The sequence below is a fragment of the Pseudorca crassidens genome, chromosome 1 (assembly GCF_039906515.1).
Source record: "Pseudorca crassidens isolate mPseCra1 chromosome 1, mPseCra1.hap1, whole genome shotgun sequence".
NCBI lineage: Eukaryota > Metazoa > Chordata > Mammalia > Artiodactyla > Delphinidae > Pseudorca > Pseudorca crassidens.
In genome coordinates this window covers 54,843,360-54,853,633 of record NC_090296.1, presented here as the reverse complement: position 1 = coordinate 54,853,633, position 10,274 = coordinate 54,843,360, and the positions used below count along the sequence as shown (strand labels likewise).

The 10,274-nt window shown below is 42.3% G+C and overlaps 1 protein-coding gene across 1 annotated transcript; it reads right to left on the bottom strand.

Moving 5' to 3' along the window:
- Positions 1–7,804: 7,804 nt before the first annotated feature.
- Positions 7,805–10,071, bottom strand: LOC137224014 (small ribosomal subunit protein mS27). The gene has a single exon (XM_067736901.1). It carries the CDS (start codon positions 10,053–10,055, stop codon positions 8,805–8,807), a length of 1,251 nt encoding a protein of 416 aa, XP_067593002.1. The 5' UTR covers positions 10,056–10,071; the 3' UTR covers positions 7,805–8,804.
- Positions 10,072–10,274: the final 203 nt, after the last annotated feature.

Below are 10,274 nucleotides of genomic sequence, written 5' to 3'. Positions count from 1 at the left end.
GGGATCCCCTGCCCAAAGGGGGAAACTGGTGGACCACTGGGAGGGCAGAGGATCAAAAGGGAGCGTGGCCAGGTTTCCCCTGCCCACTTGGGTCCTCGGGAGCCTGCTGAGATCCCGGGCCTGATCCTCTGCCCACCGAGGCCCCCTCCAGCCACGTGGGTCCTGAGGGAGTGGGAGGGAGGGAAGGGGGAGCAAAAGTAAAGGCTGGACCTATGGGACCAGCACCCCTGAGGGGCAGCTGGGGGAGGGGAGGAGTTCCTACACCCAGCGGGACCCACCCATGGTTAGGTTTCAGTGGTGATGGGGGAGACCCTGTGGGAGACCCTGGGGGGCGGCATGGAGGAATGGAAGGGAACATGGCCAGTGCTTTCCCTGTCCACTTAGGCACCAGGGAGCCTGTTGGGCTCCCATTCCTAATCCTCTGCCCTTGGAGCCTCCCTCCTACCGTGCAGAGCCCAAGCCCCACCCCTGCACCCAGGCCCAGGGTCATACCTCTATACTCGGGGACCCCCTCTGAGACACCCTCCAACGTGCTAGGCCTAAACCCCACCCACACACCCTCACCGAGGGCCTTACCTCAAAATTCCAGGACTTCACACTCTGGAGGCCCCCCACCCACGGATGTGCTGCATCTCCTCTTCACACAGGTTGGAAGCAGAGGCCCCAACCCACACTTGAATGTAGCCCTGCCTAGACCCCGCCCCCAAGTCCTTTTCCGGCTGTGTGGGTCCTGAGACTAGGCCCTGCCCCACCCTAAACCCCACCCCTAACTAAGTTCCACCCTCTGCCTAATCTCTGCCCCCCCATAGCCAAGGCCTTTTTTTTTTTCTTTTTTCTTCTTTTAGGTTGGGGTTCTGTTTTACCTTGTTGTTGTTCACTCATTTATATTTTTATTTTTTCTAATAAATATTTTATTTTTCTAATTTTATTTTATTCTTTATACTTTATTATTGTTCTGCTCCTTTTGATTTATTCCCCCCCTTGTTTTTCTTTTTTCTGTTGTGCTTTACCTTGTTGCATTGTTTCAATTATATTTTTATTTTTCCTAATATATTTTTTATCTTTCTAATTTTATTTTATTTTTTATTCTTTGTTATTGCACTGCTCCTTCTTTTCTTTCTTTTTTTTTTTTTTGCCACTCCACGTGGCTTGTGGGATCTTGGTTCCCAGGCTGGAGGTTGGGCCTGAGCTCCTGTGGTGGGAGCTCCAAGTCCAAACCACTGGACTAACAAAGAACCTCAGACCCCAGGGAATATTAATCAGAGTGAGGCTTCCTGGAGGTCCTCATCTCGGCACCAAGACCAGGCTCTACCCAACTACCTGAAAACTCCAATGCAGGACACCGCAGGCCAAACAACCAGTAATACAGCAATACAGCCCCACCCATCAAAAAATAAAAATCAAACGACAAGAAAGTATGTTACAGATGAAGGAGCAAGGTAAAAACCTACAAGACCAAATAAATGAAGATGAAATAGGCAACCTACTTGAAAAAGAATTCAGAGTAATGATTGTAAAGATGATCCAAAATCTTGGAAACAGAATGGAGAATATACAAGAAACCTTTAACAAGGATCTAGAAGAGCAAACAAACAAACTGAAAAACAACACAATAAATATAATTAAAAATACACTAGAAGGAATCAATAACAGAATAACTGAGGCAGAAGAACAGATAAGTGAGCTGGAAGATAAAATGGTGGAAATAATTGCCGGGGAGCAGAATAAAGAAAAAAGAATGGGGTGGTGGTGTGATGAATTGGGAGATTGGGATTGACATATATACACTAATATGTATAAAATGGATAACTAATAAGAACCTGCTGTATAAAAAAATAAATAAAATAAAATTCAAAAAAAAATCGAGGAAAATAAAAAACAAGAAAGAAGAATGAAAAGAATTGAGGACAGTCTCAGTGACCTCTGGGACAACATTAAATGCACCAACATCCGAATTATAGGGGTTCCAGAAGAAGAAGAGAAAAAGAAAGGGTCTGAGAAAATATTTGAAGAGATTATAGTTGAAAACTTCCCTAATATGGGAAAGGAAATAGTCAATAGAGTCCAGGAAGCACAGAGAGTCCCATACAGGATAAACCCAGAGAGAAACATGCCGAGACACATATTAATCAAATGATCAAAAATTAAATACAGGACTTCCCTGGTGGCGCAGTGGTTGCGAGTCCGCCTGCCGATGCAGGGGACACGGGTTCGTGCCCCGGTCCGGGAAGATCCCACATGCCGCAGAGCGGCTGGGCCCGTGAGCCATGGCTGCTGAGCCTGCATGTCCGGAGCCTGTGCTCTGCAATGGGAGAGGTCACAGCAGTGGGAGGCCCGCGTACCACAAAAAAAAAAAAAAAAAAATTAAATACAAAGAAAAAATATTAAATGCAGCAAGGGAAAAGCAACAAATAGCATACAAGGGAATCCCCATAAAGTTAACAGCTGATCTTTCAGCAGAAACTCTGCAAGCCAGAAGGGAGAGGCAGGATATATTTAAAGTGATGAAAGGGAAAAACCTACAACCAAGATTACTTTACCCAACAAGGATCTCATTCAGTACTGATGGAGAAATCAAAAGCTTTATAGACAAGCAGAAGCTACAAGAATTCAGCACCACCACACCAGCTTTACAACAAATGCTAAAGGAACTTCTCTAAGCGGGAAACACAAGAGAAGAAAAAGACGTACAAAAACCCAAATCAATTAAGAAAATGATATCGATAATCATAAAATAGACTTTAAAATAAAGACTGTTACAAGAGTTAAGGAAGGACACTACATAATGATCAGGGATCAATCCAAGGAGAAAATATAACAATTGTAAATATTTATGTACCCAACGTAGGAGCACCTCAATACATAAGTCAAATGCTAACAGCCATAAAATGAGAAATCGACAGTGACACAATAATAGTGCGGGACTTTAACACCTCACTTACACCAACAGATAGATCATCCAGACAGAAAATAAACAAGGAAACACAAGCTACAAATGACACAGTAGACCAGAGAGACTTAATTGATATTTATAGGACATTCCACCCGAAAGCGGAAGAATACACTTTCTTCTCAAGTGCACATGGAACGTTCTCCAGAATAAATCACCTCTTGGGTCACAAATCAAGCCTTGGAAAATTTAAGAAAATTGAAATCATATCAAGCATCTTTTCTGGCCACAGTGTTATGAGATTAGATATCAATTACAGGAAAAAAAACCAGTAAAAAACACAAATACATGGAGGCTAAACTGCACTGCTAAATAACCAAGAAATCACTGAAGAAGTCAAAGAAGAAATTAAAAAATACCTAAAAACAAATGACAATGAGAACATGGAATTTTAGTTTATCTGGATTTTTCTTATTTGTTAGCTTGAAGTGATACCATTTTCAGCTTTTTATGTTCTTGGAAGAATTGGAATTTGATGCCTACCTTCAGGGTCTTTTATGCTTAAAAACTCAAAACTGAAGTTTTTATGTGGGAAAGCCTATAGTTCATAATCTCCACTTTGATTTCCCCTTTATAAAGCAGTTGTTTAGCAAGATTGAAATTATTTCTAAGCAGATATTATTTGCAAGGGAAGGGAAGTGGAGTGTGAGGAGCACTTAGCTTATCTTTGTTAAATTCTACTATTAAAATTTATGCTTTTTAGGATATGTTGAATTCTCCTCTGTGGCTTTAGAAGTAAAATTTAATACCTCTATTGGTGATTTGCCTGTCTAGTTCTAATTTTTGCATTTTGGAAACATGTTCTATAAACATTCATGTACCTCATTTTCACAACAAATATTTATCAAGCACTTGTGCTATGCTAGGCATTGTCCCAGGTACCAGGTTCCAAGAGATGATTCTTGACATTCTAGAATGGTGATTCAATATGGAAGGTAGTAAGAAATATTATTAAAATAGAGAATGTGATTATGTTAGGGAAATATTGGGAACAGTTCCTGGGAAAATCTTGGAAATTGTGCTTAGGAAACAATTCTTGTCTGGGTGTTAGGTATAACTTTCCAGAAAGATTTTCTAAGTGAAGGTCTAAAGGATGTGGAGAATTTACCCAGGCGAAATGTGGGGGATGAATAAGGAGAAGAGTGTTTTGAGTCAGAGAGAACAGTATGCATAAAATTCCAGAAAAGGAGAGCGCAATGAGTTCAGGAGACTGAAGACAACTCAATATTGCTGGAATATAGCATGTAGGGTGGGAAAGTGGTAAGAGATAACTAAGGAAATATCAGGGACAGCATGGGCTTTATATAGCATAACTTATTTGATTATTTGATAATTATGTTTGCATGTATTAATAGTCACTATCAGAACTGATTAGTAAATAGATTGGATTGGGACAAGAGTAGAATCAGGATACCAACAATCTGTTGCAATAATCCAGTCAGGAGATGGCAGTGACATGAATGAGGATAGTAGAGTGGAAATGGAGAGCATTAGATGAATTTGGAAGGTAGTTTGAGGTTTATAGTAACTGTGTCTGGGTGACGAAAGAGAGCAAGGTAATAAAGATGATATCCCAACTTCTGGATTAAGCAACTGTGATAAGGATAATATGAGTTAATGAGATTGGAGTTAGCTGGAGCTGCAGCAGGTTTTTGAGGAGATGATTTCCTTTGGTGCTCTCCAAGTGTGAAGTACCAATGGCTCAGTGAAGTGCAATATCCTGTAGACCTCTGTTTATATGGGTCTGAGATCAAGAGCAAGATTTGGGCTGGATATATAGATATGGGAAGAATAAATACAAGATAGTGATTGAAGCCATGGAAGGGAGTAATGGACAGGTATCTGAGGAAATACTGACATTCAAGAGAGATGTCAAGGCTGAGAAGTCAGTGAAGCAGGTGGATGCTCCCAGATGGTAGAGGAGCAACAGGGAATAAAAGTCACTTGAACCAGGGAAGAAAATATCTCAAGAAAAAGAGTACCCAATGTTGTTGAATGCTGCAGCAAGATCAAGTTAGATAGAGGCTGAAATGTACATTGCATTGGAAAATGAGGCATTGGTCTTGGGAAGAGTAATTTTAATAGAGTGGTTGGAGCAGAACCAACTTGTTGGTTCATGGGTAGTGGATAGTAAGGAAATAGAGACAATATTTTGAGAAGTTTGGCTATGGTGGAAAGGAAGAGCTTGATTAATCATAATGATTAAATGCACAGGAGCTAAAATCACATTATTAATACTTTTGTTTGAATGTGGGCTCTGTCATTTACTAGTTTATGAAGTTGGGCAAACCACTTAAGGCTCAGTTTTCTTCAGTTCTAAAATAGGGATACTAATATAACTATTGAATATGGTGGTTTGAGAATTACACGAAACACATCATATCTTCAATTATTACAAATACACTTAGGCTGAAGTAGGATATTTAAAAATCAACTTATTAATTTATTTTATTTAACATTTATATAGTCTTGCTATGTGCCAGGCACTGTTTTAAGTAATTAACAATATTCACCAAATGTCAGCTATTATTATTTTGGAAGAAGGCTGTGTTAGTTTGGGTACTCTGAGAAGGAAATGCCAAAATGAGATTAGAAGTATAAGATATTTATTGGAGAAAAATATTTGTGAAGAAAAAATGAGAAGTGAGCCAAGGAACATGGGGAGAGTCTTCAGATCAACATGCAGATCTAACCACTGCGCAGGAGAGGAAAGGAAGGAGAGTCAGGTAGGAAGAGTCTTAGATTGTAACATAGTTCTTAGAAAGTTTTGGGCAGGCTGATGCAGAATCCTCATGCCAAAGCTGCATGCCAAAAGTGTGCCACATCTCACAGGAATGGGTTAGTGTCCCTGTATCAGTATCCCCGGTGTGCTTACTCATTGGCTGGGAGCAGCTCTTAGGAAATGTGGCTTAGGCATAAACATTGTGGTGGATTCAGAACCCAGAAACTAGGGACATCAGTCAGTTATGCTTCTCACAGCAGGAGACTGAGTGGCACATTTTCATGGCTACCAAAAAGGCTGAGGGTTATTTTTAAGAGCATCCATTTAAATAGTATTAATGTGCATGGCTATGTAATTTTTTCCCCCAGCAGATTTCAGCTGGCTATGTCTAAACATGGAGGTATATAGTTGGAATAATTGATTCAGGGTTGTAGTTTTTTCAGGAAGTACATTGACTAAGGGCTGAGGTGAAGATATTAGTAAGATAATAGGCAATGAAATCTAAGCTGAATAGGAAAGAGGATGAAGAGAGTAAGTGGTTGAGGGCTTCCCTGGTGGCGCAGTGGTTGGGGGGGGTCCGCCTGCAGATGCGGGGGACGTGGGTTTGTGCCCCGGTCCGGGAGGATCCCACGTGCCGCGGAGCGGCTGGGCCCGTGAGCCATGGTCGCTGGGCCTGTGCGTCCAGGGCCTGTCCTCCGCAGCGGGAGAGGCCGCAGCGGTGAGAGGCCCGCGTACCGCCAAAAAAAAAAAAAGACAGTAGGTGGTTGACAGAAAGAAAGTATGTGGGATAATCCCATTATGTCTGGGGTAGTGTCCATACAATCTATATTTTTATTCAATATTCCTTAGTATTCAATTCTACCTCCATTACTGGCTTATTGATTACTTTTGTTTTTATTATTTTATTGGTTACTGTAAGACTTACAATATATACCTGTAACTTTTTATAGTCTATGGACAGCCAAGAGTTAACTCCCCAGGCCTGGGTTGATCAAACCTTGCATATTCTCAAGAAAGGCCTGTTTTCAGGACCAACCTCAGCTGGCTCCTGGGAACTAAGCACTAAGCTTTTTTTTAAATATTTTGTATTATAAGAATGTTTTTGTATTCTTGAGACCTGGGACAGTGTTGTAATACCTGTTTGACCCAATAGTCTATGTTACCATGCTAACATGCTGCATCTAAAGCACATGAGAGTTAGGGATCCTCTAGTTTTAGAAGCCACATGGGAAAGGGAAGAGAATACCAATCACCCCCTTTGTGACCCTCTTTGTTCAATAAAACATTTCTGAGTACTTACTCTGTGCTAGATGCTCAAGATCTTTCACTAATTTGGTGATTTCTGGCTTAGCAGTTAGAATGAAACTTGGTAATGTTATGACTGCACTCCCTATTTTCTGCTTGTATATTCATCCTCCACCTATTCCTTTTAACATCCTTATTATATGGCTTATCCTAGTCTTTTAAGCTGATACTGAATTCAGATTGCTCCATTTGAGAGTATTTTGCCATAGTAATTGCCTGGTGTGTCTTAGACTCAAACCATGAGTTATGACCCATTAGTAACTTTTGAAACCAATTTAATGGGTCTTGAACAACATTTTAAAAGGGAAAAACACAGTAGTTTAAATATCAGTTTATTGGAATTAAGTGAAATTGCCAATATTTTACTATCTTTCACCAAACAAAAGGCAATTTCACACATTCAGCCTGATAGATAATATTAGAGGCTATCACATTTGGTCAGGCTTAATGTTGTTTTGTAAAATCTTTGTTTCATTCTGGCAATAAAAATCAACCAAGAAGCTCTGGTTCATGGTCAAAACAATTGGGAAAGTCAGTGTACTAGACCATCCATATTCTCTTGCTGAGTCATGCCACTGTGATCTAGGACACATGCCTGTGTGTTGGGTGACAAAGTTAGGGCCACAGTCTAAGCCTGGACGATAATCTAGACCTTGACCTCATCAGCTTTATGTTTGTATTTTCATTCAGCTTGTGATTTTATTACACATCCTTTTCTTCTTTCATTTTCTTTTATTCCTTTTTTCTCTTCTCTCTTCTCCTCATGCTCTCCCCCAACCTCCTCCTTTTTCTATCCTTTGTGGCTTTGCTGATGGACTTGGTTTTTTTTTTTTTTAACGATCCTAGAACATTTATTTCCACAGGTTATTGATACAAAAGCACAATCCTGCATAAAAGTACACCACTACACATAAGGGCAAAATTACACAGCAAGCAAGAGCGGCCACTGACCCCTTCCACAGAGAAACCCCAGAGAGAAAATTTCCACCTCCTGACAGTTTTACAATCATTCATGTCTTCTACGCACTGCAAGCCCCAACCCATCTCTCATTTTCTCCAATTTCTAACTGAAACTTGTGTTCACAAGTTGTATGTGTGTTCATGTGTGTACACAGAAGGCTCACTTTACCTACTTGATGAGGGGCTGAGACAATGCTTTGTAAGAAAGTTACCGCAACATGATGGGGAGTCAAGCCACGGAAGCTTCAGAGCTAGGGCTAGCTCTCTCCTCAAAAGCCCTCACATGCTAAAAATGCCACCGGGGGTCCCTGAAATTTGAGAGCCAGTAGGTCTTGTGTTTGCTCCTGTACTGAACTTCTCCCAGTTCAGGTCTGGGAGGGGAAAGTGGGGATGTGCGGGCATCCCATACCCAGCTCAGGCTGAGAGCTTGCACGCGAGAGGAGACTAGGGGACAAGGTCTCAGGACCTGCAGGTGGCCTCGGCTGGGGACACACAGACCATTCAAAAGCTTGTGCTTGAGACCAGATTCTTCAGTCACGGCTTCTCCCACCACCATCGCTAGGTATCAGGGATTTTCAGTCTTCAAAATTGATCCCTGTCCCCCAAGAACTCCACTATAAGCGTCGAGAGCCCTTATTTAAGGTATTTAGCTAGTGGCTTCAGTCTGACCATTTGCCACTTTCATGGTTCCAGTCTTCTTGGCATCTGGGTGGGTGGTCACATGGCTTGACATGTGAACAGCGTGGCTTCTGTACCTTAGGGGGTCTGCTTTAAGAACAGGAGAAGGTGGATGCAGGACACTGAGGCTGCCCTCATGGTCACTGTGGATCCTGAGATGGGCTCTTGTGAAATTCCTGTGGCCCCTAATTAGGCAGATGCCTCTGCTGCTCTTCGAGCCTCCTGCGCCTGCTTGGCCCTCTCCCTCTGCTCCTTTTCCCTCTGAATCAAATGTACCCAATCCAGATGCCACTGCTGCAGCTTCTGCTCGTAGGCAGCAATGTCTTCTGCTTCACAGGTAGGGAGCTGTTCCTTGACAAGCTGGGTGGTCAGGGTCAGAAGGCTTTCTGACTCAACTTTGCCCAGAGCCTGTAGCTTAGAATGTAAGGCCTCAAATCGTTCCAGGTAACGGGGAAGCTTGGACTGTTCAGTTTCTTCCACATCCAGCTGCTCCACCAGTTCTTCTGACCTCTGGGTCTTCTCACCTTCTTGGGGCTGGTCCTCTGAAGACCCCTGGGCCGGAGCGGTCAGAGCTGCCTTCAGCGCTCTGTCCAGCACATCGAGCGCTTCTCTACACAGCTTTCCGTCTTCTGGGGAGGAGGCCACCTTCTCCATTACTTGAAGGGCTCTGTTGAGGTACCCTGGCTGCCACAGCAGGGGCATGTTATGGTACACAGCCCGCAGCCCTTGCTGCAATTCCACCTTCCCAAGAAGCGCATAGCCGTACAACTGGGAACTCAACCCCACCGAATTCTTCTGCTTTAGGCCTGGGAGTAACAGGGATGCACCGAAGTTCCTCTCCTCTTCCCAACTGAAGTCTGTCTTCTTTGCCAGGCAGTAGTATAAAACGTAGAGGGAGAGGAGTTGGGTGGAGGGAACCTCAAAAGCTTCTTGCAGCATGATCTCAAAAACCACAGACAGAGCATCTTTGTAATTTTCTTCCTTTATGAAATGATCCATCAGTAAATTAAATGTATAGTTATCTGGAAAAATACCATATTGGACCTTATTTACAAGGGTATATAAGGCCTTGTCTTGTGCACCGTATTTTAGACACTGCCTAATCCAGGTGTGGATAGTCCAATCTCTCAGGTACCAGCAGTTGGGGCTGTGTCGAAATTTGTACAGGTAATACTCTGCATGGTCTATCTCTTCTCGAGATGAAATGTTGTCCACAAACCGTGATATTGTTAAAGAACTAACAGGCAGCTTTCTCTCATATGTTTTATCCATTAAAGATGCCAGATCAGCAAGGTGACAATCTTCTTTTTCTCTTGCTTCCCATTTGTGGCTGTCCACATATGCTGCAGAAAGTAGGCATCTTTTACCTGTCAGGGAGAGCTGAGGCAGCGACACTTTCCGCGCCCAGAGAATGCCGCGCCGCACCACGTGGACCGCCATCTTGGAGCATACCAAAGGAATCTGGACTTGATTTTAAATAACTAAAATGATTAACAGCTGCCAGGGGGTGATAACTTTTTTTTCCTGATTAGTGAAATTGATAGATACAACATCACTTCAATTGTTTCATTTTTAGCTGCTCTCACTGTTTTTGTTGTTTCTTATACTTGGGGACTTTGGGAAATATTTCTGAGTTCATGGTTTATATAAATGATTAAG